The sequence below is a fragment of the Populus nigra genome, chromosome 7 (assembly GCF_951802175.1).
Source record: "Populus nigra chromosome 7, ddPopNigr1.1, whole genome shotgun sequence".
NCBI classification, from domain to species: Eukaryota; Viridiplantae; Streptophyta; class Magnoliopsida; order Malpighiales; family Salicaceae; genus Populus; species Populus nigra.
This window is the reverse complement of record NC_084858.1, coordinates 11,928,979-11,955,903: the sequence shown is the minus strand read 5'-3', so window position 1 is coordinate 11,955,903 and position 26,925 is coordinate 11,928,979. Positions and strand designations below refer to the sequence as shown.

Genomic DNA, 26,925 nt, shown 5'->3' with positions numbered 1-26,925 from the left:
ATTTTTAAAAATTATTTTTAATATTAACACATCAAAATGATTTGAAAACATCAAAAAATATTAATTTGAAAAAAAAAATAAAAAAAAATTAATTTTTTTAAAAAGTATTTTTAAAACATAAAAATAAACAATATTTTTATAAAAAAAAAGACAGAGAAGACAACTATTTTTATTATACTCCATAGGGCAGAGTCAGAAAATGAAATTAAAGGGGTCAAATTCAAAATCTCATTTTTTTCCCTGCTTTTTAGGCTAAACCTATAAATATTATTAAGAGAGCTTTCAGGGGTTGGGCCCGACCATTCCGAAGTTTCTTTTTCATTGATCCCATTCTATATGTTTCTCTTTGTTCGATCTGAAAATAAAAAGAAATGAATTTAAAAATGCTAAAATTTTTAATCACCAAATATATGGGAATTTTTGTATCAATATCATACTCACCAAATATATTGATATTTTCTATTATCTCTTGAGATATGCTTCATGTTTTGAAAATATATAAATTCCTTTTAAAATTATATTAAAAATAAATTTATTTATATATTCCACCACCACCGTGCTAATCCCCTGAACACTCAATTTAACGGTAAAAAACCCAAAACAAAATTCAAATTAATAATACAACGACAACCCAAAAAAAAAAACTAGCCGTTACAAAGAGCGTCAAAAACCTTAACGTTTCTTCCTCTCTTCAACGTCATCTATGCCCTCATTCTTTGCTCTCTCACGTAGGAAAGATCAAAGAAACAAACCCATCTCTCTCTCTCTCTCTCTCTCTCTCTCTCTCAATCTATACCCTCACAACTAAGAAACCCTTTATTGATTTTGGTGTTTTGAAGTGATTCTTCATGGAATTGAATGCCAAGAATCCAAAATCGGCCACTCCGGTAAAAGACCGTCATGGGTTTCAATCAAAATTATCTGAGAATTCGAATCCAAACCTTTCCCATTTAAGCCCTTGTTCAAAACCCACAAATTCTCCTTCAACAAAATCCCAAAAATCTGCCTCCAAGAACCCGACTTTGAATCCCAATCCAGCCATTTTTTCACCCAGAAAAAAGATTAGGGAAAGAAGGTTTGTAGTGGCAAAAAAGAATTCGAAGAAGGAGACTTTGAATTCAAATCCAACAACTGTGGACTGTAAGTGCAAAGAGAGATATGGGGGCAGTGTAAAGAAGTGTTTGTGTTTGGCCTATGAGACATTAAGGGCTTCACAGGAGGAGTTCTTCAAGAACAAGAATGACGTTGAAGAGAAAGGTGACACAGATAAAGGAAAGGCCTTTGATTATAAAGTTGGGAGAGAAGTTTCAGAGGAGGAGATAGAAGACCGTTTAATGGATCAAAATCTTGATATTGAGGATAGGGAAGGATCAGATGCTCAATATTCTTGCGAAATTGAGAAATCGGGACAAATGGGTAGTTCTAAAATCAAGAGAAGGAGAAATAAATTACTTGAAGAAGCAAGAGACAGTGCACCTGACAATGGGAAGGTGAAGCATTTGGTTGAGGCCTTCGAGAAGCTTTTTACCCTACCAAATCCGAAAGAATCAGATAGGACTGAAGAGGAGGAGATAAAGGAGAATAGAAAGAAGGCAATGCAATGGGCTTTGCCTGGATTGCAGCTTCCTAAAGTGTTGCCTGATACTGAGTTCTCTTCTTCATTTTCATTGCCAGGATTTCAGCATGCTGAGGTATCTGAGACAAACATCTCTTCTTCTTCATTCTGTCCATCTGGTTTCTTTTTGACTTCTGAGAATCTCGGTCTGGATACAAGGATTTCTATTTCCTCTTCATGGGATGGCAGTCAAGGCAGGTTAGTGATGATCGCTGAATCGATTTTATTGACCCCCACATTTGATAAATTGTTTCGTTTTTAGTTTAGCTTTCTATATTTTGAAATGCCAGTAATTCTAGCAGGTCATCTAATGGAGGCAGGAGAAGCCGAAGAAATGTGAGATTTTCTTTGCCTCCTTTTAGTTTCTTATTTGATCTATGTATGCGTATGATGTTTCAGCTTGTGATTTCTGTGACCTTGTTTGAATTTTTAGAGTGCCGAGTCAGGTGCAACAACCGGGGGGAGGAGATTGAAGAAGAAGCAAATTAAAATCACAAGCCAAAAGCCATTTAAGCTTAGGACAGAAGTGAGTAACTTTTTTCTTTGCATCATGAGAGCCGATCATGGAGTGTTGACATTGTTTTGTAATGAATCATATTCTAAATCTTGTTGATTGGTTCTCATTATAGCAAAGGGGAAGACTGAAGGAAGAAGAATTCACAAAGAAGATACAAGAAATAATGACGGAAGAGGAGAAGCTGCGGATTCCTATCGCACAAGGCCTTCCTTGGACAACAGATGAACCACAGGTTAGTCCTTTCTCTGATTTAAGTTGGCAATGAATACTGCAAGATGCTTTATAAACTTGAAGACCAGTTCCGTGTGCTGTATAGTTAATAGCGTGTTCTACACTTATGGTTTGAAAAAAAAATATAAATAGTGTATAGAACTGAGATTAGTTGACATGTTTGTGGTCATAAGGATTATGCAATTAAGGATTAGAAAAATATTTTTGTTCACAAGTTCAACGACATTGGGTTGTTCTGTCTAAATTTACATGCCTGTTTAGGAATTGAGACTTTAATCATACATTTGTGATCATTTATTACTCACAGTGGCATTTTCTGCAGTGCCTAATCAAACCTCCGGTGAAAGAAAACACCAGGCCCATCGACCTGAAGCTCCGTAGTGATATTCGAGCTGTGGAGCGTGCTGACTTTGACCATCAGGTAATTTTCTTACTAGTAATTAGCAGCATACGAGGTTTTAGTGCTGATTTTAAATGTCCACTGCTCAATTTATTCTCCTCTCATGGTTGATAAGTGTATGCTTCAATGTGCGAATAATCATGCCATTTAATGTTACCTGTTGATTCTAGCTAAATTAAACTTTTACTGCACCAAGCCTTATTTGGAAGTAGCTTCATCATTTGTCTGTATTAAAATGCAATCAGGTATCTGAGAAGATGAGCTTGATTGAGCAATACAAGATGGAAAGAGAGAGGCAACAAAAGGTACATATAGAAAGAAAAGGCATGATTTTGAGGTTATGTTGTTTCATTTTGATTAAAATCTTCACATTCACTGTTGGCTCTTGTAGGTGGCAGAAGAGGAAGAGGTACGCAGATTGAGAAAGGAGCTCGTTCCAAAAGCGCAGCCTATGCCCTATTTTGACCGGCCATTCATTCCCAGAAGGTAAGGTTTACCATCCACTTTATTTATGCACATGCACGTCTCTCGCAAGCACTTCATTTCCTAATGAAGCTCGTTTAAAGTTTTTAGAGCTAGGATGGCCATTGCCTCAACTGCCTTCCCAGCCCCTTGTCATTGCTCCTGTATTGTATGCAATACTTTCAATATCGATGCCACAGACTTGAATTTGTTATTTCTCTGAAGGATTTGTCTAGTTTATAGGAAATATTTTGTGGCCTTTTAAAGCGTTCTGCTTGTAATTCTTGAAAGCATCGCGCTTTGTTTCACAGCGCATTCACAGAGTTTAGCACTTCTATTCAATTTCTTGCTTGTATATTTTACATCTATATTTGGCATTTTGCTCTTGGATCATAAGCTTAGATTGTACGGCTTGTACTATACCTCGTTTGTTTGATTTGTAGATTGTGGTGCTTAATAGTGTTGTTGCAAAATGGTAAAGGCTGCTTTTCTGCGTCTCCTTTGTTTGCTCTGTTGTGTCATCCAGTCCTAGTAACACATAAAGTATATATCATTGTTACGTGGATACCTTCCCCTTTCGAGACATTTTCCAGTGCAGCTTACCGAATTGTTGTGATTTCAAGTCAATAATGACGTCTTTTCTGTCGTGTTTGGATTTGTTAAGGTCAATTAAGCATCCAACAATGGCGAACGAAGCAAAGCTCCGCAGACACAAGAAGATCAAGTCCTGTCAATCCTGGAACGATGTCAGCAGCTACAGTTATGATCAATAGAGCAACAAAGAAGATAGAATAGGGTGGTGGTTAGGCATATTCATTCATTCATTCCTTGTCAATTGGTATTTAATAAAATAATGTTGACCCTGGTTCTTTTTCTCCATTTTTCTTTCATCTCTTCCCAAATCTGTATAATATACAAGGCAACCAATTTTAGTTGCAGTTTTGAGAACTGTCTCTGGCTTCTTGTGTGTGTACTTGTGCAGTGAAACTCTTGAAAATAAAAATAAAAAGGACATGAAGTTCTCAATTCTTATTTGCCTTTTCCTTTAATATTTCCATTTCCCAATTTATTTTCGTGTCTGGACCTTGATTCCGGAGATAGGGTCACCGGGAAATTAGGCTGGTCTATTTCAGACTGGGATAAACACATTTTAGACACCTTGTAAAATACATTCACAACCTCTAATAATTCAGAAATTAATTTTAAAATCTGCAATCAACTTGAAATAAAAAAATTTATCGGGTTTAGATCTATCATTTCAGGTAAGTTTAGGAGGGAACACCTTGTATAAACTTTCTCCATCAAAAGGAACTCATTGACACCAAAATCATCTACTTTCATGGCTTGAGTCGGTCTTAACTGAAAATTTATCTCTCTATTAGGAATCTAGCCACTTTTTTCTCTCCTCTCTTAAACGGGACCAAAAAAATAAGGAAAAAAAAGTTTTGGACTAAAATTTAAATTTCATAAATTGTCAGGAACTGAAAGTTTATAATTTTAAAAGTTGGAGGATTAAAGTTTACTTCAAGTTTAGAAAAAACATATCTTTTCATTCCTTTTGTTTCATCTTTGAATCTTATCTTTTTTGAATAAATATGTTTTAATTGGTAATTAATTTGGATTTATAAAAGTGTAATAATAGAAAAACTAAAAAAAAAAGACAAATAATTGTTACTGTCCACAATGATTTATTATTTAGTAAACAGTGGTGTTTCTACAAAATAATTTTTAATTAATAATGCTTCCATGACGATGTATAAGGCTGAACATTTGGCGTCTGTGTTTTCAAGGTCAATACACATTAATTGCATCGTCTATGATTTTGTGTTTTCATTTTGTAGATTGGAAAGAAAAACTTACTTGTGAGAATTCGCTTTTTTATTTCTAAATCAATTATTTCAGTGTCACTTCAATTACTAGAACCAAAATGATATTCCACAGTATGAACATCTTTGTAAATCTTGTCAAAGTAATGTAGAGAGTCCAAGATGAGAGAAGAAAATGAGAGAATGATTATTCAATAAATGAAAACCTTGACATTTCCATATGGGTTATGTCCCTTTATATATGATTAGAGGACTTCATTTAGTAACTCATCTAATAACTTGGACCAGACTCGTCCATTATGGGCGGACCAGGCCCAACCCAATAACCAACATCTTCCACTCGCCCATGAAGGACTGAATCTCTCTAATACTTTATACTTCAAACTTGCACAAGAATTTCATACTTGACGAATGGACTGTGCGACCTGAAGCACACAGTGAAAGGAGCTCCAATATATAAACCTAATACAGGCCATATAGGAGACATCAACCTTATAATTAACTATTCCTTAAAGTGTACTAATATACCTCAAGCACTTTTAGGTACACATGACTGAATATAATTCAATCTCTCAAGAATTTCATACTCAATCCATCCTTACAATTACAAGTAATCTAAATCATATCAAATATATTCAAGTGATATGATCCCGGCCGGTGAATACAAGTAACAGGTGTAGAATTAAAATTACTTTTTATTTCGCTCTCATATCAATCAAATCTGAATTAACTCGTTTTTCTAAGTGTATTCCTTTAAGTCGAACATTCCATGACCATAAGATATACTCATAAAATAGTGATCATTAATACATCACCTCATAATATAGTCAAAGGGTAAGATTTTAAGATCTTAGATATGATCTTCAGGACTCACATAATAAAGAAGTAGGGATCCATTCTTTATTCCTGTAATGGTCGCTAACACATGTAGTATGAAATACATGTTATAGTGGAGTTTACTCTTTTCTTTTCTAAGACAAAAAGTGTATGTCGTTGCTCTCCTTGTTAAAGGAAATACACTATACGAGTCTTAGTCTTATTGCTAAAAATATAGACTTCAAATCAGAAATTCTCATTTGCTCATTTTTCATTAGTGGCAGATGAATAATTTCATACTCGACTTCAATCATAATAGACATATGAATTGTGGGAATTCATTCATGTCGATTCTTTTATTTAAGAACCTCATCTTGGTCCCAGCTAATGTGACATTTTAATAATCATTTTGTGTTAAAATTGTTCCCACTGCGCTCAAGTCGCTTATTGAGCATTAAAACTCAAGTAGTTTCATCTCTACTCACAATACAAGTTGTTAGAGGTGATTGCTCATGTGAGTGAGCCAATCTAAGTCTATCTATATACTTTAACAAATTGTACTATACGATACTCAATATAATCCATAAAAAAAATAACGAATAAAATGATATTCTAATGACATTTATTCATTACTCAATCACTGTAAGCTTTCGTATGATCCTTAAAACTAATTATATTACTAATTACATTCTACATAGGCCAAGGGATCTCACATTTCTAACAAATACATCCCTTGCTATTGGTTTTGTAAGTGGATCTGCAACCATAGAATTTGTAAAAATGGGTTTTAGGATCACATCTTGTTCAGTAATTGCTTCTCTAATGTAGTGATATCTCATCTTGATGTGTTTGGTCTTTTCATGGTATTTTAAATCTTTGGCCACAGCTATTACAACAGTGTTATCACAGTAAATTGTCACTAGGTCTGATACTGATTTGATAATTTTCAAATGATACAGGAATTTTTTTAACCAAACAACATCTTGTGTTACTGCGGAACAAGCTACATACTCAGCCTCCATGGTAGATAAGGATATGCAGGATTGTTTCTTGCTCTTCCATAGTATTGCACTATCATTAAGCAAGAAAGCACATTCTGAAGTTAATTTGGATTGGTCGACATCTCTTCCCCAATCAACATCAGGGTAACCAATCAAACATAAATCTTTCTTTCCTTGGTAACATAGCATGTAATTTGAAGTTCCTTCTAAATATTGTAAAATCCTTTTGACTGTCATCCAGTGTTTCTAACCAAGGTTTGATTGATATTGGCTAACCAATCCAACAACATAACATATATCGGGACGTGTGCACATCATTGCATGCATCAAACTACTAACAGCACTGGCATAAGGTACTCTGGATATTTTCTCTTTTTCTTTTAGAGTCTTGGGACACATATCACAGCTTAAGCTCAAACTTTTATCAAAAAGGGTGTCCATTGGTTTGTATCTTGCATGTGATAGCACTCTAACATCTTTTTAATGTAAGTCTCTTGAGCTAAACCCAAAAGCCTTTTAGAGCGATCTTTTATGATTTTCATATCAAGAACATAAATGGCCTCGCCCATGTCTTTCATTTCAAAGTTTGATGATAACCACTTTTTAGTAGTATCAATCATCTCTTTGCTATTTCCAACTATTAAAATGTCGTCAACATATAAAGACAATATTATAAAACTATTGTTAGAACATTTTAAATACACGTAATGATCTTCTTCCATCATTGTAAAACCATCCTTAAGGACAGCTTGATGAAACTTGATGTTCCGTTATTTAGAGGCTTGCTTAAGACCATATATGGATCTTTTAAGCTTGCAAACTTTACGCTCTTGTCCTTTAGTCTCAAAGCCTAAACGCTGATCCATATAGATCTTCTTATTTAGTTCTCCATTGAGAAACGCAGTTCTAACATTCATTTGGTATAACTTTAGGTCCATATGTGTGACTATAACTAAAATGAGACGAACTGAAGTAATCCTCACAACTAGTGAGAATGTATCTTCATAATCAATTCCCTCTTCTTAAGTATAGCCTTTCGCTATTAGCCGAGCCTTATAACATTCTATTGACCCCTCTGCCTTACGTTTAATTTTAAGAACCCATTTATTTCAAATGGATCTTTGTCTTGGCGATAAATCAACCAAGTTCTAGACTTGATTAATTTTCATCGACTCCATTTCTTCTTCCATAACTTTAATCCATTCTCTTGCTTTAGGACTAGATAAAGCATGACTGGATGTTTTAGGCTCTTCATCATCTTGTGGAGCAATCATGAATGCTTCCTCTTCAATCTTAAATCGATGACGAGGAATTAGTTCACAAATGCTTCTTCGAGGTTGGGATTGCTCATGATCTTGCTCCATGAGAGTAGGAATAGATAAAATATCACTCCCATTATTTCTACGAGGATTAAAAGTTTCATCCAAGTCCTCTGCTGAATGGCTTGTTGCACCATAATCTAGATTTTCCATTTCATATAATTGAAAATCTTTTTCAACCTCACATGTCTTTGAAAAAACCTTTTCTAAGAATACAACATCACGCAATTCAATCTTCGTCACTCTTCCATCAGTTTTTTCACCAATAAATACAAATCCTTTGGAATGTTCAGAATATCGTATAAGGATACACTTCTTCCCCCTAAGACCAAGTTTCTCATCTTCATGAGAAGTATTGTGAATATAAGCTGCATAACTCCATGGATGGAAATAACTTAGATTAGTTTTGACACCATTTCATAGTTCATATGAGGTGGATGAGATAAATTTAGAGGGCACACGATTAAGTATATAAGCAGCAGTTAACAATGTATCTCCCCAAAACGAAATTGGTAAGTTAGCTTGCATCATCGTTGACTTAACCATATCAAATAGGGTTTTATTCCTCCTTTCCGCTACACCATTTTGTTGTGGAGTATAAGGAATAGTTAGCTATCTAGCTATACCCTTTTCATCATAAAAAATTTTAAATTGTTCAAACAGATATTCACATCCTCGATCAATTTTTAAAGCTTTGATCTTGGTACTTAGTTTATTCTTTACCAAATTAATGTATCGAATGAAGCAATCCAATGCTTCAAACTTATGTGAGATCAAATAAACATGACCAAACTGTGTAAAATCATCTATAAATATGATGAAATAATTCCCTTTATGTCTTGCTCTCACATTCATTGGGCCACAAATGTCTGAATGAATAAGCTGTAAGGACTCCTAGCTCTTTTAGCTTTGCTAAATGGTAATCTAGTTGCTTTTCCAGCAAAGCAATGCTCATAAACAGGCAATTCCTTTTTGGTAAGTGATCCTAAAAGACCAGCTTTTGCTAATCTATGTAATCGATCTTACCCAATATGTCCTAATATAGCATGCCAAGTTATGATATTTCTATCATTAATAGTGCTGGAATTTTGAACAACATAAATTTAAACATCATAATTAATAGATACATTAACGGTGTCTAACACCATAAAACCATTTAATACAAAACTAGAACCATAAAAAATATTATCCATATGTATTTTTACACAACAACCAATAAACGCAATATTAAAGCCCAATTGGAGTAAAGCAAGAACAGACACAAAATTTCGTCAAACTTTTACAGTGTAGAGTACATCATGAAGATAAAGTGTACGACTGCCTTGCAAATCTAGTTTGCAGGTACCGATCCCAAGCACAACAGTGGAAGCATTATTCCCTATGTATATGTATTTACTTCCCTTTGAAATTCAACAGAATTCCACAAAGGTTGTTCGATCCCTTGCTATGTGGTCAGTTGTTCCTGAATCTATAGTCCAAAAAGGAACAGATTCAGCAAGCATTACACAACTGCTAACGTATAAGTTAGAGGGATGATTGTAAGATGCTGCCTCATTGTCTGATTTTGGCGCTTCTTTTAACCATCGAATTTGAGGGTTAGTTAGCGAAATCTAGTGGTGGAGGTTCTTCATACTGAATCTTTACTGTGTCCCAAACAGATTAAGCTGAACAATGCCTTTCAAAACACAGCCTGATATCATTTCTCATGCTGCTTAACATCAAAATATGAGCTACACGATCTTTGCGTTTATAGGTTTGATATGCTTCCATATCAAGCTTGTGATGAGCAGTGTTTCTTTGCTCAGGTTCAACCATCGGTTGTGTGATTGTTTCTAGCATTTCTTATATTTCCAGGAGATACTCAATCTTACGATGCCAAACATTGTAATTCTTTTCACTTAGTTTGTCTCTATGGTTCAAATCAGCAATAATACTCATAGATGCAGCCATATTAAGCGCTATTGACAGCAATTATAAATATTACTATCTAGTACAATTTGATTGACATATTTTACCACTCCATTCTAAATTAAACAAATAATAATCTAACACATACAATAGAATTGAAAAGAATGTTAAACACTTAATCAATTTTCATTTGTATGGTTTAATTATTATTGGAAATGAGTGTAAAATTATAGTTATTAGTTTCAACTAACAACTCCCACTAATCAGGGTTGCAGATATTATCATATATATATATATATATATATATATATATAATGTAATTAAAACTTAAATTACATAAAATATGCAGTTCACAATAAACAACCAATTACAAAAAAATACAATATTAAGAATAATAAATTTCAGAATTATTTTATATTGTAGGCACATAAGCAGGGTCTCTAATTACGTCATCCACTTCATCAAAGTCATCTCCTCCAAGTTCATTCTGCTCAAACCATGGAATGAATTTAGCAGCAGCATCCAAACGACCTGCGCTTCTTCCAGTGTGTCGTATACCCTTTTCGGCATATTGACGTTCCCTCTCAAGCAACATTTAATCTGCGAGATTGTTGAAATCTAAGGATTCCAGCCTATATTCCAATGATAGTCACACCAACATCCATTCCTCGGGCAGAGAATTGAGAACGATTAACATTTGATGTTTCATGTAGAGTTTATAAACACCACTAATAGCTAGTTTACTCATCCAATAATACATATAATCAATGTGCTCTTAAATTTTGTGAACAAGATTAAAGGCATAACCCAATAAATAATCAATTTATTGTTGCCTATCCACTACAACAAAATATTCCAAAAAGCACATAAATATTATGCTTAATATTTAATTAAAGCATGTATCATCATATATGTTAAAAAAGATATAGAAATTAAGCAATTTATTTTAACAGTAAATAAATTGGCACCACAATTTGACAATTTATATTAACAAAAAATATTAATTGTCTTAATATTATTTTTAATATTAATACATTTTAACTGTCGAATGACAGTTACACATCTCTTAAAAGATGTGTTCATTCGGGTTTTTTTTTAACTGCTAAATGGTAGTTCCAATTGACTACTGGGATTGTAGTCAATTGAAAATGGAAATATTAACTGCCGAATGGCAGTTACACATCTCTTAAAAGATGTGTTCTTTTAGGGTTTTTTTTTAATTGTCAAATGACAGTTAATTAACTACCAAATGCCTCTAATTGACTACTGCAATTAGAGTCAATTGGAAATGGAAATGGAAATGACAGTTTTCAATCTCCATTTCCATCATCAATTCACTCATGAATTGATAATAGAATTATACAACTACCATGCAGAAAGTCTTTTCTAATTAATTATAGAAAAGACAAATTCATAACTAAATTACTTCATAAAATTTTGTAAATTCAAAATTCTCAATGAAAGTATTCTTTTAACATAAAATTTACATCTATCGTTCATGTAATATAGATATACTGCATAAAAACAATATTAAAAACCATGGCTTTGATATCAATGTAGATTGAAAAGGAAAACTTACTTTTGAGAATTCATTTTCTTATTCCTAAGTCAATTACTTCAGTGCCACTTTAATTACTAGAACTAAAATGATATTCCACAGTACGAGCGTCTTTATAAATCTTATCAAAATAATACAGAGAATCCAAGATGAGAGAAGAAAATGAGAGAATGATTATTTAACAAATAAAAATTCATATAGGTTATGTCCCTTTATATATGATTAGAGGATTACTTCTTTTAGTAACACCTCTAATAACTTAGACCAGGCCTATCTATCATGAGTGGATCAGGCATAATCCAATAACCAACACATCTAATGGTGTGTAAGTCCACCTCTTCATACATGATAAAGCTAGCTTGAGATCTGAACATGGTGAGTCAAGAAGAGAAAGCACTCTTCCGTATATTATTATTGGATATTATGACATGGAACTTGAAATTACATGAAACAACTGTTTTAGAAAAGTATGTTTGTTACGTTAAAGTGATTATTTTTTTTAAAAAAATATTTTTAATATTAATATATTAAAATGATCTGAAAAAAATTGAAGCAAATAAAAAAAATTAAAAAATTAATTTTTTTTAAATATTTTTAAAACACAGAAAGAAATCAGTTTTAAATCAATTAGTAAAAGCAATTCAATACTAGTAATGGACATTAAACTTGCATTATTTATGGTGACATCTTAATCTTTTTTTTCTTTTTTCATAAAATAACTCTATTAAATTGAATTATAAAATATCCATAACTATATCAAAATTTATGGGACTTTTTTTTCCCCTCAAAGAACAACTTAAACCTAAAATAAGCATGGTGTTTAAAATGTTAAAAAGGTCTTCTCTCTCTTTTAATAAAAATAAAAATAATAAAAATGAGAGACTCTTATTTCAACTATTGGGCTACAATTAAGTCCGATCCACAATTGATATTAACATTCATTCGGCCCACTAAAGCCCAGATCTCAAGTGACCCTATCTGTGAAATTGAAAACCAATCGGGTCAAAAAGAAGAAACCCAAAGAAACGAAACCCTAATGAGATCAGCCGCTGCTATATAAATACCAATATTATCTCTTCAGAAACCCTACGAGAGAGAGAGAGATAGCTTCGCAGCAGGTCGCAGCTTTCGCTTGAATCAAAAGAGCTCTCTTTTAGCAGAAAAACAATGGCGACAGCTAAAACTGTGAAGGACGTTTCTCCTCATGAGTTCGTCAAGGCTTACTCTGCTCACCTTAAACGATCTGGCAAGGTAATTATTTTCTTTTACACACACAAATCTATAAGCATAGTTTTCGGATTCTTGCATCCTGGATCTGTTGTTTTAGTGAGTGATGATTTGGGTTTACGTTAAAATACCTTTTGGTTTCCAAAGTTTCTCTTCTTTGGTTTTCATTTCGTTTTGTTTTTATTGTGATATATGCATAATCATAAGCTTTGTGTTAAATTTATGGCGCTTAGGAATTTATGGTTTGTTGGTCCTGTGGAAGTTTTGACTGCCGGTGTCTGTTAGGTTTTTGCCAAGGAGTAAGAACTGGCCCGTGTTTGGATTGAAAGTATGGACTTTGGAAAATATGCACTACTGGATTTGTTGAGGTTAATAGGATTGTGGAATTTGGCTTTTTAATTTGGCACTTGTGAGGAGGAGAGGAGGAAGTTGTATAATAGGGAAAACTAGAGAAGTTACCTGTACTGTTGTGCCTGGTTCTTGGATGGTTTTTTTCTCTGTCCTGTTTGTTAGAGTTATTTCATAATGTATAATTAGGTTTAATACATGTGCTGCGACCATGATCATGGTTTGTTGTACAGTTTTCAGTGTCTTATATTTGGTTTAGTACTTTTAATATTTGGAGATGGGTGTGTGATGCCTGTTTCAACAGATTTGTTTTTTCTCTTTATCAGTGGTCCTTTCTGCACAAAAAAATGAAAGCTTTATTTGATTTTGACTGTGATACTATCTTGCTTTACTGGATTGGTGAATCTGGTAATGGTAGTGTTACAAGCAACCATCATTTTGGTGTTGGGTCAGAAGTTCTAAACCTTTTCTTCTATGTCCACAAACAGGTAGAGTTGCCTCCATGGACTGATATTGTGAAGACTGCTAAATTTAAGGAGCTTGCGCCATATGATCCTGACTGGTACTATATTAGAGCTGGTAGGTCTCTCTCTCCCTCACTCGCGTGCACACAGGCACACATGGGTGCCAGCTCATACTCGTTTTGTTTTAGCGTTTGTGATGCACTGTTAATATATTTTCTTTATATATGTAATGTTTAATCTTGATTTCAGCCTCCATGGCAAGGAAGATTTACTTGAGGGGAGGCCTTGGTGTGGGTGCTTTCCGTAGGATTTATGGTGGGAGCCAAAGGAATGGAAGTCGTCCACCTCATTTCTGCAAGAGCAGTGGTTCTGTTGCACGTCACATTCTTCAACAATTGCAGAACATGAACATCATCGATGTTGATCCTAAGGGGTGAATTATTTTCTTAATGCCTTGTGTTATAATGTTTTCAAACTATAGTTTCTTTAGCATAGTTCAAATTTCAATATGCTCTGCAATGAAATCCTGCGTTGTTGCTCACTTTATCATTTCACAATTGAACTAGATTGATAATTATAATACTTCTGATACAAAAAGGAGTTTCCTACATTCTGATGTGTTTATTTTTGCTTATGTAATAGTGGGAGAAGAATCACTTCAAGCGGTCAACGGGATCTTGACCAAGTTGCTGGACGCATCGTGGTGGCCCCTTGAACAATCAGTGTTGAGCTATGTTTCTGCTTTCGTACTTTTAGATTTCAATTTTCAGTCCTGTGGAGAGATGTGACTGCAGCAACAAGATTATATGTTATGAAATTTTTGGATCCAACTGTTGAATGTTTTGTATTTGGACGTGGTTTTTGTTCTGTTGCATTTTATGATTATGCACTTTTATCTTGCTAGATCTTTTATCTTACATTTTTGTTATGGGGTGCTGTTTTGTAATAATATGACCATATTATTGCAAAAAATGCACCTTACCAGTAACTGTTTTCAATTGTCCATTTGCCCGGTGCTAGCGCAGGTACTTCTGCAAGTTTCGCTTCTAGATGTTTCATGTGTTCCTTGATAATTGCTCTGGATTATAACCATTTTTGGCCCTCGATTATTTTGGTGTTTAGTCACAAGCATTGCACAATTTCAATGGAGTAGGCAGTGTTTGCTTCTGTGGTTGCACTGTGCGTTTTTAGCTTTATGTTTTTTTCTAGAAAAAGAAATTTCTATCATAATTTAAAAAGAAAATTCAGCATATTGGTCCCACTTGTGGATTATGAAAAGCTTATTGATCAGGAAAGTGAATATAATTTTACCAAATGAAAGAGGATAAAGTTCTTGGTGGAAGTGATAAATTGTGCAACTGTGATTTGCCTTTGTTTTTACTATAGTAGATTTTAATGTATATTTTTTCATATAATATTATTTACTATAATAATATGGTTTTAATCTGTAGTTTTTTATTCCATTTTAATTATATTTTTTAATTTATTATTTATAAGGTTATTTTAGTCTTGTGGGTTGTTTTGAGTTTGTTTTTGTTATTTATTTTCTATTGAAAATTAGACTTCTTGTTTCATGACTGGTGTAATGAGTTTTAAAAGTGTTTTTTATATCTTTTTTTATATTTTTTTAATCTAGAATAAATTAATAATAAAAGATTATTTGTTTTGAGTTTTTTTTTTACTATTCATTAGGATTTTTTTTTAACCTTTTGTTTTGGTATTTGTTTAATTTTAATTATATCTATCAACATTAAATTTATTATAAATTAAATGTTATTAAAAAAATTTAACAGGAGGGGATTTAATTTTACATTTTATTACAAAACAATATTTATTAAAATAATGTTTTTTCCCTTGGTTTTTATTTTTATTTTTTAATTTATGTTTTTATTTTATTTTAATTACATATTTTAACATTATTTTTGTTGAGCTAATTTGAGTTTTTTTTTTAAATTTACTCTTTAATATTGAATTTAATTAAAAATTAAGTTTTATAAATTGTTTTGATTTGTTTTCTATGAGGTTATTTTTGTTTAATGACTTGTGTTACGAGTTTGGCTAATTAATCTGAGTGACTCGATTTATTTTTATATTTTATTTTTATTGATTTTTTTTAATTTTATGTTTCAACAATGTATTTTGTTTCAATTTATTTTGTATAGAGTTATTTTAGTCTTATAATATACATTGAGAGTTTGACAGGTTAATCTGGATTGACTTGAATTTTTTTTTAATTAATTTTTTTTAATTTTATTATTTAACAATAAGCATTTCAGCCTGCAATCATAATTTTTTTTTTTTATCTTAATTCAATTTGATAATAATAAACGAGTCATGAAAAAAGAGTTTAATAACCTTAGAAACTAATGTTAATTTTTGTTGGTGGAAGAGGAAAAGTAAATAATGACAATAAGTTTGGAGGTAGCTTGCTTTAACAAAAGGTTTGAGCTCTTTTTATTTGCTGGATTGAAGTTCCTTTTCCTATTTCCGATATTTTAATATTGAAGTGAAAAAGAAAAGAAAAGGATAAGACAATATTTTAAATATTAAGAATTCCTTTTCATCTAAAATAAATATTATTTTTCAATTGATCATTAGTAATTGGATTAAATTGCAAGACTTTTATTGTTAAGGATTAAATTTTAACTTTGAGAAACATGAAAGGTCAATCATCGCAAGGTAAGTCAAATAGCAATACATTTTCAAAAGCTAGCACTCCCCTTGCTATCTGTAAATGATAATGGAATGACACGTCGTCGGAATGCAAACCAGAAGCCTCCAGTCCTTGGTGTTTTAATACACACTACAATCATAGATTTTCTTAGGTCTCCACTGTCAAATTCAACAAACCCTAAACACCCAAACCAAAAATCATGGCTTGGAAGCGCCTTCTAACCCTGTCTCGCCGCTCCCGCAGACCCCTTTCCACCACCGCATCCAGGTCCTTTTCCGATGCCGCCGTCTCCACCGCCAGTCCCTTGACTTCACCAACCCCACCACCACCAACCGCCATGATCTACGACCGATTAGCCGAATCGGTCAAATCAAAGCTCAAAATCCTCGAAAACCCGGACCCAAGATTCCTCAAATACGGGTCACCCCACCCAACTCTCAAAACCCATACCCATATCCTCTCTGCACCCGAGACCCGCATCACTACCCTACCTAATGGTCTCCGTGTCGCTACAGAGTCGAATCTCGCTTCGAAGACCGCAACGGTCGGGGTTTGGATTGATGCCGGGTCGAGATTTGAGTCCGATGAGACAAATGGGACTGCTCATTTTTTGGAACATATGATATTTAAGGGGACGGAGAAGAGGGGTGTGAGGGAGTTAGAAGAGGAGATTGAGAATATGGGAGGTCATTTGAATGCGTACACGAGTAGAGAACAGACTACATATTATGCTAAGGTTATGGATAAAGATGTCAATAAAGCATTGGATATTTTGGCTGATATTTTGCAGAATTCTACTTTCGACGAGGAGCGGATGTCTAGGGAGAGGGACGTTATTACTATGGAAATGAAGGAGGTAAATTTGTGTTTTTATTTTTTTATCAAGTTGTTTTGAGTCGAATAGGAAATGGGTTTGTGGTGTTTTGTGTTCAATATTTGTAAAATTTTGTCATGCAGTTGTTGGTTTTTGTTCTTTATGTGCTTATAAAGTTCTGTGCTGTCGGTTTAACTGTTATGAAAGTTGGTGCCTTTGTGGCATTAAGTTTATGGGATTTGACATGGTTCATTTTTTTTGGTTGACTATGTGGGAATTAGTGTTTCTTAGTTAGCTGTGCTTGCTGGTTCTTAATTTAGAAACGCTAATGGTTTGTTGATTGATTTAGAAGTACAATGAGGAATATATTTGTTGTTTACTAGTGTGGGTCATTTAGTTTACTTTTGGTGGTACTTGTTTTGTAAAGTTTGTGGAATTAGAAGATGTGTTTGTTGGTGGGTAGTTTTAATTTTCTCTTTGCATCAAAGTTTCAAACTTGCTTAAGTGAATCCTAGTTATGGAGAAATGGTCCTTATTTGTTGGATGGTTTTTAAATGTCCTTTCGATAAGAGTTTTATACTTGCTGAAATGGGTCTTTGTTTTTAAGCATACTGAGTTTTTTTGCTATGCTATATTGCTGTGTACCAAACAAAATGCTCCATTGCTTTTCAAAGCTGTGAAAGGGAGGATAATTTCCATGTGATAAATGCCAGGGTCGTTTTCATTTCTAGTATATGTTACTGCTGATTATCATTTTGTTTAGTTTCTCATTTTTTATGTTTAGCTCCATTGCTTTTCAAAGCAGTTGGAAAGCAGGAAGTGCTTCTAACAGTTATAGATTTTTGTCTGGAAATTTGTAGGTTGAGGGGCAAACTGAGGAAGTAATTTTTGACCATTTGCATGCAACTGCTTTCCAATACTCTCCTTTAGCTCGAACTATTCTGGGACCTGCTAAAAATATTGAAACAATATCCAGAGATGACATTCGGAACTATATACAAACACACTACACAGCTCCTAGAATGGTAATGCCTGTAGTTGGTGGGCTTGTTCCATTTTCCTTTTTGCCCGCAAATAAGATTGAAGGTTTGTTGTTGAATTTTCATCATGCATGTTTGTGTGACTTTCATTTCAGGTGATTGTCGCCTCAGGAGCTGTGAAGCATGAGGAATTTGTTGGAGAAGTAAAGAACTTGTTTACTAAGTTATCATCTGATCAAACCACTGCTGCACAGTTAGTTGCCAAAGACCCTGCATATTTCACTGGCTCTGAGGTGGGGAAATATAACTTGAAATCCACGCCATCCTTCTACGAAGTTTCTTTTCTCTAAACTATTGTCTTCACTTATTGTTGTGAAAATCAGGTTAGGATAATTGATGATGATATTCCTCTGGCACAATTTGCGGTTGCTTTTCAAGGAGCATCTTGGACAGATCCAGATTCCATTGCTTTGATGGTCATGCAGGCTATGTTGGGTTCTTGGAACAAGAGTGCTGGAGGTGGAAAGCACATGGGGTAACCTCTCCTTCTCTGTAATTTACCATGTTGTTTACTGACCTTTGAGATTTTTTTTTTTATCAGGAAGCTTTCATTTAACACATTAGGAATTTTATTAACCAAACATTTCCAGAGAGCAAATTAGTAAAGTGGTCTGTAGTCACAGATATCATGCTTGTGTTGGTGGAGCTACAGGCTATCAAGCTTAAAAACTGAAATTTCAAACACTATCAAATAGGGCTCTATGATTGACCCCTAATGTTTCAATGATTATTCTCGTCTCTGGTTTTCCACAACCTGATAAATTTCAAACATTAACTGGTTGAGCATTTGTGCAACACGCTTTTGTCTTGTTAGCATGCACAGTGATTAAATTTCAATCATTGGACAGCTCTGAACTAGTTCAAAGGGTTGCCATTGATGAAATAGCAGAAAGTATGATGGCGTTCAACACAAACTACAAGGACACTGGTCTTTTTGGTGTTTATGCTGTTGCTAAGGTATGGCGGGCATATTTTCTTTTCCTTCTTACTATTTGGAAAATTAGAGTTTTAGCATACCAGAGCAAGGAGTGGAAAGATTGTAAGCAATATTGAAGTGAATTTTACAATTTGAATAATGTTTTCACATAGCCTGCAATTGAAAACTTGACCGACTCTCTCTCATTAAATATATGTTGTTGTTTCATCTTTGAAAGCATGGGATGCTGAAGTGTAGCAAGTCCCTGCTATAATATATAGGACGATAATTTAAGTCATTTTGCCTTTTCATTGGATTCTCTTTCAAGATTTTTCCTTTTCTTTCAATGAAATTTATTATTTGATGCTTGCAGCCAGATTCCTTGGATGATTTAGCCTGGGCGATCATGCATGAGACAACTAAGTTATGCTATCGAGTTTCAGAAGCTGAGGTCACTCGTGCTTGTAACCAGGTACTTACTAATGTTCATGCTTTACTGTAGAAGTGGGTATTACATGTTAGTTACTGGCATCTGGACAATATTTTTTTTAAAAAAATTGAGTTGTAACTCAGAACGTGTAGCAATGCTTATTGACCACATAAAATGCATTACAATTTTTCTGTTTCTTTTTGTTGGAATGACACGTCGTCAGACTGCCCAATCTGTTTGTTTTTTTTTTTCCTGATATGCAGATGAAGCCCTGCAGATTTTAACTCACAAAAATCCCATGCCATCTTAATCTAGCTCGCATTATCTTTTATCCTTTTTGGATATTTATTATCTTGAATAACATTCTCTAATATTGTCTGCACTATAGATTATAGAATTTGTAAGATAGCTTGAATTATAAATGTTTGGTCTTTTTCATGATGTCACTTTGAATTGTTTGTAAAGAAGTAGCTTAAATATGTGTAGATAATAAACCCCAACATCAATAAGAATGATGGAATTGTCTAAATTTTAAGTAGAAGTGTCAATCAAGTGCTAATCTATTTTAATAGTGACATCATGAAAAAGACCAAACTATTAAAATAGATTAGCACTTGGCTGACACTTCTACTTAAAATTTAGACAATTCCATCATTCTTATTGATGTTTGGGTTTATTATCTACACATGTTTGATCTGAATAGACATGAGTGACAATTACAATTTTAACTCCCATATGAAGCTAAAAAGCTATTCCATGGTATAATCTTCTTCGTATTTAAAAAAAATGAAGAGGGTAAAACTATTTCTTGTCTTGTGTGTTTATATCCTCATAATCTTATCTTTAGTTCTTGTGTGGTAGGTGATGTGCGAGTTTTATAGATCCTGGAACCATCTGTTTTCTCTACAATCTAGTCATCTTTGCTTATCTAGCTATGTACTCTTTTGTTTGGTTGCAGTTGAAATCTTCCTTGCTACTTCACATTGATGGAACTAGTCCTGTAGCTGAAGATATTGGGCGCCAGGTATGACTTAATGCTATAAAAAAAATTCTGTCAATAAATGTTAGGACACGTTGAACAAGTCCTCGTAGCCATACTGTGAATATTTTTGCTTGAAGATATGTAATGCCTCACTATTTTTTCTAATGGTTTCCCAAATTACATGGCCCAAGTCATAATTTATGTAGTTTTAAGCATGATTGTCTGCTGAGACAATCTAAAAGAGTACTTGTTGTGCTGTCAATGTTGACCCAGCTGGACTGTGGTTTGTTACAATTTAAAGAGGTTATACATCTTGATGATTCAATCTGATCCTTCAGTGGATGACATTTTAGTTGGTGCGAAAGTTTTTAATTATTTCAATCAGTGTTGCCTAGTAAGTCGACAGAAACGAAATAATAATCACATTTGAATATGTTGTCCATGAAATTATTTTCTGTTACTTGAGTACTTAAATGAACTGACATTCTTTATTTATTTATTTATATCCATTTCTGTTGTTTTATATGCACCACTTTAGTGTTAGTTTTTTAGTCCTATCAAACTACAAACTACTATGTCACTAAGAAATGTGTGTTTGCAAATGTTCGTTAAAGGTATTGATATTTGAGGAGAACAATGATATCATTTTTAAAGGTTATTATGTGATATATTACTAGTTACTAGTTCCAGAACCTTCACTAGATCCTAGTCTTGTGAGTTGCTTGATATTTATGTTAAAACAAAATAGTAGTTAGTTACTTGCCATAGCTTCTATTGTCTGGCTTTAGATTATTATTCTTGTATGATTAACAGTTGGAGGATCATTGCTCAAAAGGCAGAATTGTAATCTGCTTTAATTACTATTCAATTTTTCCTTACCTTTGGCTGCATATGGTTGCAGCTACTTACTTATGGTCGAAGAATCCCATTTGCTGAACTGTTTGCAAGGATTGATGCTGTTGGTCCAAGCACTATAAAACGAGTTGCCAGCCGATTTATTCATGATCAGGTATGAGCTACAGAGTATTAGATCCTGCTTTAACATCAATCATATAAAAAAAAGCTGCATCAATTAGTACCTAATTGCAAGAATTTCTTTGAAGCCAGAGGCTCTGTTAGTTGCAGAAAGCAAATTTTCTATTTATCCATTTCCTCTTTCTATAAAAACTTTTAAAATGAATCAATTTGTTAAAATGGGAAAGTGTTGCGCAAATAATGAGTGCGCACAAAAAGTTAATCCTGAAGATGAGAGATGTTTTTTCCTGTTAAAGAACCTTGTAAATAAAATATGGCTGTATTCTAATGGAAGACAGAAAGCCGTACAGATTTTAATAGTAAAAGAAATTACATTTCAAAAACACGTTTCTTTTATTCTGCATGCCTTTATATATATATAAAACAAGAAAACAGGGCTTGTGCTTTCTGAACTGAACTGGCTGGAAGTTTTGGATTTATGTGCTACATAATGTTTTGTTTTTGCAGGATATTGCAATTGCAGCCATGGGTCCCATCCAAGGGTTGCCTGACTACAACTGGTTCAGACGCAGGACTTACTTGAACCGCTACTAGATTGTCATGCCATGCCGTTGTTTATTGCTGCATCCTTTTGTTTTGGGCAGTTGCCAAACATTTTGTTGCTTTTACACAACCGATATGGCTGCCAAAGTCCAATTATTTTTTTAGGTTCTTGCGTCTGTAATGGTATCATTGTTACCATAATAAGAATGCAGTCTCCAGTATATGTCCAGGCTGTTAAAAGGGATTTCTAATTATAAGTTTTTTTTGGTTGATACTTGAGCTTGCATCTTACCTTGCTTGTATGGGAAAAGAATATGGCTTTGTTTTACTGGTTCCAACTGTTAGCTTGCCCATCAGTGTGCTGTTTTCATAGATAAATTTTGTCGAGATCCTGCTCCCTCGTGCTGAGGAATGTGTACCCTGGAAAGAATGAACATAGAGTTTCCTTGGATATGTTGGATCTGTACATGGTTTTTGCAGCTTTTGTTTTTTAATGATTGAATCGTTTTAGCTGAAACTCTTGGCTCCTTGTTCTAGTTTTTACACCATAAAAGCTTTACTCGTTGGTCACTGCTTGAAAGAGCTTGTCTCGATTTCATCTGTGTTTTGCAGCATGTGCCTTTTGGACAAAAAAAAGTGGTCCGAGTCTGATATTTGGGCTTGTTTCCTTTATGAGAATTGATTTGCAATTACATCCCTAGCGTTGATAGAATCTTCTCTGTATGTATTTGACTTGCATTAGTAAATTTCACATATTAACGAATGAATCTGATCCATCAATGGTTACGGGTTTTTGTTTTTTTCTTCCGAATTTTGCTTTGGTTCTCCCATCCAAATCACAGTTATCCAGAGGGAAACGAAAACTAACACACAAAACCAAGTAAAGGACGTCGTTTCCAAGTGCTATTGTCCGACCATATGGTATTTTCGTTTATTAACAACACAAGTAGTCGAAAAAGTTTGTGAAATATGCAATTCTCGATTAATAAATATGTTATTTCAAAGAAATTGTTACACCTTACAATGAGAAAAGAGAAAAATAATAAAAAATAACTCTGAAAATATATCAAAACTCTAGTTACATTACAACTAATATTATCATAAAGATATCGATGAATTCAACATCTAGAAAGGTTACCAATAATAATCAGAGTGGGTTATAGATAATGAGTGGTTCATTTGCTTTTGAGCGGAGATTGTAACCCACTTTGATAATTGTTGATTTATTTTTTAGTGTCGTTAAATTTATCTTGTTAAAATATTTTTTATTACACCACTAATATCATAATTAGAATTTACCTTCAATTTTTTTTTCTCTTCTCATCGTAATTTGTGCCTACTCATTGAATTTCTTTGCGCATTCTAGGACATATTAACATGTTGCATTTTTTAATAATGAAATGTAGCAAATTGTGTTATTTTGCTAAAAAAAAAATTTCAAACTTGGTTATTTTGCCAATTGATTTTTAAGGATTACTCATTATTTTTTTTAAAAAAAAATCATTGTACATAACTTGGCACCTAGATGCAAATCCAAGATAAAAGTAATATAAGAAGATATTTTGATAATTGCCCAACTGTTTATATTTTTTTTTCCTGCTTTGATGTTCAGGGAGTTTTAATAAAATTATAAAAGGATGGTTGGATAATGATATACAAGGCAGTTCAATTACCGTCCTCTATTTATTTTTTTTTATTGATTTTAAGGGGAAAAAAACTAGAAGAGATGATTTTTTTTTGCGCGCTGGGAGAAAAAACATTGTGGAACAATGTTTCCTTTTTATTTAGTCTATTTTTTCAGCCACTGAGTTTTTTCCACTCTCTCTTGATTCAGTATTTATTTTATTTGGCTTGGTATTGGCCACTTGTAGTTTCGAGAAACAAAATCACATCTCGCTCGATTGATGCTTGATTTAATAAAATTAAATGAAATTAGATTGAATTAGAACAAATAAAGCTAAGGAATGAATTCGAACACTAGACAAGTATTAATCCCTTTTTTCTTGCAAACATCAAGGACTAAGATGCATAACAGGGGAGAGATTCAACCCTTTTTTTTATGCCTCGATTTTTCTATTTTAACTTGATCCTTTCACATTGAGTTTATTTAGGATGAACTTGGTTTTTTTATTTTATTGCCTAGATATGAGAATCCAACAATGATAAGGAAAGATTATAATAGGCGTTTGATGCTCAAACTTGAAAATTTTAATTTAATTTTATTGATCTAAAATAATTAAAGCTTGAGGGGTTAAATTTAAAATGTATTTGAAGCTTAAATTTGAAAAATAAACTTTAATTTTATCGATCTAAAACAATTAAGGATTGAGGGGTTAAATTTAAATTTTTTAAAAAAACTTCAAGGGATTGAAAAGAACAAGTAGAACAACTTGGATGACATATGTAATGCATGCACTAGCATGTGAGGTAAGTTGTTGCCCTCTAGCAATGCTTGTGGCTTCTTATGGTGGCGGAACATCGATGTTCACGGTTATGTTGGAAGACACGTGGGGAGCTCTTATTGATGAGTGTAGCGTGTGTCGACAAGAGTGTCAGTGGGCTCTGCCAACCTTTTCTTTATTCTCCTCCCTCTTTTTTCTATCCTCTACTCATGATTCATATTGGTCTACCAAAATTAAAAGGTGTCTTATAATCTTGTTTTTATATTAAATTTGGTCTCATTATTTTTATTGTTGATTTTGGTTTTTGGTCCTTTTTTAAAATTGATTTTTTATTCAATTTCTTTCTTCAACATTGGTTGGTTAGGAATTGAGTTTCATATTTTTTTTTCAATAGGGTGAACCACTTCTCATGATCGAGTTACAAGTTTGAAATGTTAATATGGGTTGACATCGATATTTTTTGTCTTTTTTTACACTTATTTTTTTCAACTTCATTATTCAACAATGAGTTTATTGGAGATTGAGTTCATGATTATTTTAATGGGGTGATCCTATTCTCATGATCCAATTCACGGGTTTGAAAAGTTAACCTTAGTTAACATTGGTCTTTTCATGTTTTTTTTTACAATAATTTTTTTTCAATTTCATCATTTAAGAGAGTTTGTTGGAAGTCGAGTTTCATGATTCTCTTTGCTTTTCTTTCTATGGGGTTATCACAATCTTATGATATAGATTGCAGTTTTGCATGTTTAGCATTGCGGTTGGAAAATGCTTTTGAAAAATTTTGAATTTTGTTTTTGCTTTAAATTAATATGTTTTTTATGTTTTCAGATCATTTTGATGTGCTAATATCATTTTAATCATTTTAATATATTTTAGAATGAAAAACACTTTGAAAAGCAACCGCTACTACACTCTAACCACCTTTTTTTTACTCTAATTCATTCCACTCTTTTTATTATAATAAACTAAATTAATTGAATTGAAATTTTCTTGCAAACCCCACTGATAGTTTGGGGTCTACTAGACAAATTGGAAGACGAGTTGCGAGGTGAATTATTAACAATGATGATCGCTCTAAACTGATAATCTATATACTTCATGGGCCTTTTTGCAATTAAAATATGTATTTATACTACTAGCTCCGGCATCAAGCACTAGAAAAATAACGGAAGCAAGTCGTAACTTTAATAACTTGCAAAACTAAGAAAAGGAACGCGAAATTCTATTTACAAACATGGTGTTTTCTTAGTAACCGAACTATCAGCCTGTAAATCTAATCTTTTATTAGCCTATGATGTTATTTCTTACAGCTATAAATAACCAGCTTCAGTTGTGCTATAACTTGGTCTGGTTTACCCAAGTTGATTATGGTAGGCTTGATTTATTTTTTTATTAATTTAATCTTGGCGGGAAAAAAAATTTAGAGCTGTTTGCAGTTTGCAAATTCTATGTTTTTGTGTTGATCGATTGTTTTTCCTCCTCAGTCTGCAACTTCTATTTTCAGTCTCTTGGTCCTTCCACGATCCCATATACTTCTCTTCTAGATAATTGTCTTGTGCTATGTCGCGTGGGTGATAAGAGTCTTTGAACATAAAAAATAAATGTACATACATTTTTAATATATTTTTCAGCAACAAGAAAATTCTTAATCATTAACTCAACACTCAACTCAACTTGTTAGTATTGAACTCCATGACGGTTAATCTAATATGACCTGGTTGATTTAGTAGGTCCATAAATAATTTAAATAATTAATAAAAAATCATTTGACTTGAAACAAAATTTCAAAATAATCTTTGTTTTAAATATTGAAATTGTGATATATTGGATCGATTCAGGTGACTTACTTAACTTGCCGCTCGAGTCATGAACCCGTGTAACATCTCAATTGATTAAACATATTCTTTCAATCGACCTTGTTGAAAATTATTAGTAACCTGATTTTTTTATAATTCTACTAAAATTCCAACAGAGTTTTGCCTAAAATAGAATGTGAGTTTTTCCTAAAAAAAATGTTTCAAGTTGTCGACAATTTCAAGTTTCATAAGCAAATTTCTTAAACCAATATTTTCATTTTCTTGATCCAATATCTCTTAGATCATTACCGCATCAATACATTTCTAGCAAATTAATTACTTTACAATATGTTAACATCACAACATAAATTTCCCTTTTTTTAATATTAACCAACCACACAACATATTCATAAGAATATATTATTTCATAACAATTCTACATCTATAACAAAAGAAATTTAATGCACTAAACATTTAATTCACATGGATCTATAATAAAAAATTTAACATGACTATTTACATACTCATAACAAAATATTCATACATATATCTTATAAGTCTAAAATAGGTCTAATATTATTATGTTACATGAACAAAATACAAGGTGTTCTACTCCTGAATTATCGTGAGGAACCTAAAAATAAGACTACAAATAATA

The 26,925-nt window shown here is 33.0% G+C and overlaps 3 protein-coding genes across 6 annotated transcripts; all 3 read left to right on the top strand.

Annotated features, from left to right (window-relative positions):
• The first annotated feature begins 689 nt into the window (after nucleotides 1-689).
• Nucleotides 690-4,251, top strand: LOC133698763 (microtubule-destabilizing protein 60-like). Of its 4 annotated transcripts, none has more exons than XM_062121809.1 (8): nucleotides 692-1,813; nucleotides 1,918-1,951; nucleotides 2,049-2,141; nucleotides 2,245-2,364; nucleotides 2,686-2,784; nucleotides 3,009-3,068; nucleotides 3,155-3,249; nucleotides 3,890-4,251. In XM_062121809.1, exons 1-8 carry the CDS (start codon nucleotides 849-851, stop codon nucleotides 3,996-3,998), a joined length of 1,575 nt encoding a protein of 524 aa, XP_061977793.1. In that variant the 5' UTR covers nucleotides 692-848; the 3' UTR covers nucleotides 3,999-4,251. The 4 variants fall into 4 exon arrangements, with proteins under 4 accessions (XP_061977794.1, XP_061977793.1, XP_061977792.1 ...); XM_062121808.1 differs by having other exon boundaries at nucleotides 1,915-1,951; XM_062121807.1 differs by having other exon boundaries at nucleotides 1,906-1,951.
• Nucleotides 4,252-12,726: 8,475 nt separating this feature from the next.
• On the top strand, nucleotides 12,727-14,595 carry LOC133698299 (small ribosomal subunit protein eS19x-like). The gene is made up of 4 exons (XM_062121183.1): nucleotides 12,727-12,904; nucleotides 13,717-13,807; nucleotides 13,942-14,125; nucleotides 14,335-14,595. The coding sequence occupies exons 1-4, from the start codon at nucleotides 12,821-12,823 to the stop codon at nucleotides 14,405-14,407; spliced, it is 432 nt and encodes a 143-aa protein (XP_061977167.1). The 5' UTR covers nucleotides 12,727-12,820; the 3' UTR covers nucleotides 14,408-14,595.
• A 1,816-nt stretch (nucleotides 14,596-16,411) lies between these two features.
• Nucleotides 16,412-22,340, top strand: LOC133699239 (probable mitochondrial-processing peptidase subunit beta, mitochondrial). Its single transcript, XM_062122406.1, has 9 exons — nucleotides 16,412-17,222; nucleotides 18,041-18,205; nucleotides 18,316-18,453; nucleotides 18,544-18,695; nucleotides 19,069-19,177; nucleotides 19,510-19,608; nucleotides 20,525-20,590; nucleotides 21,450-21,557; nucleotides 22,031-22,340. Exons 1-9 carry the CDS (start codon nucleotides 16,566-16,568, stop codon nucleotides 22,115-22,117), a joined length of 1,581 nt encoding a protein of 526 aa, XP_061978390.1. The 5' UTR covers nucleotides 16,412-16,565; the 3' UTR covers nucleotides 22,118-22,340.
• Nucleotides 22,341-26,925: the final 4,585 nt, after the last annotated feature.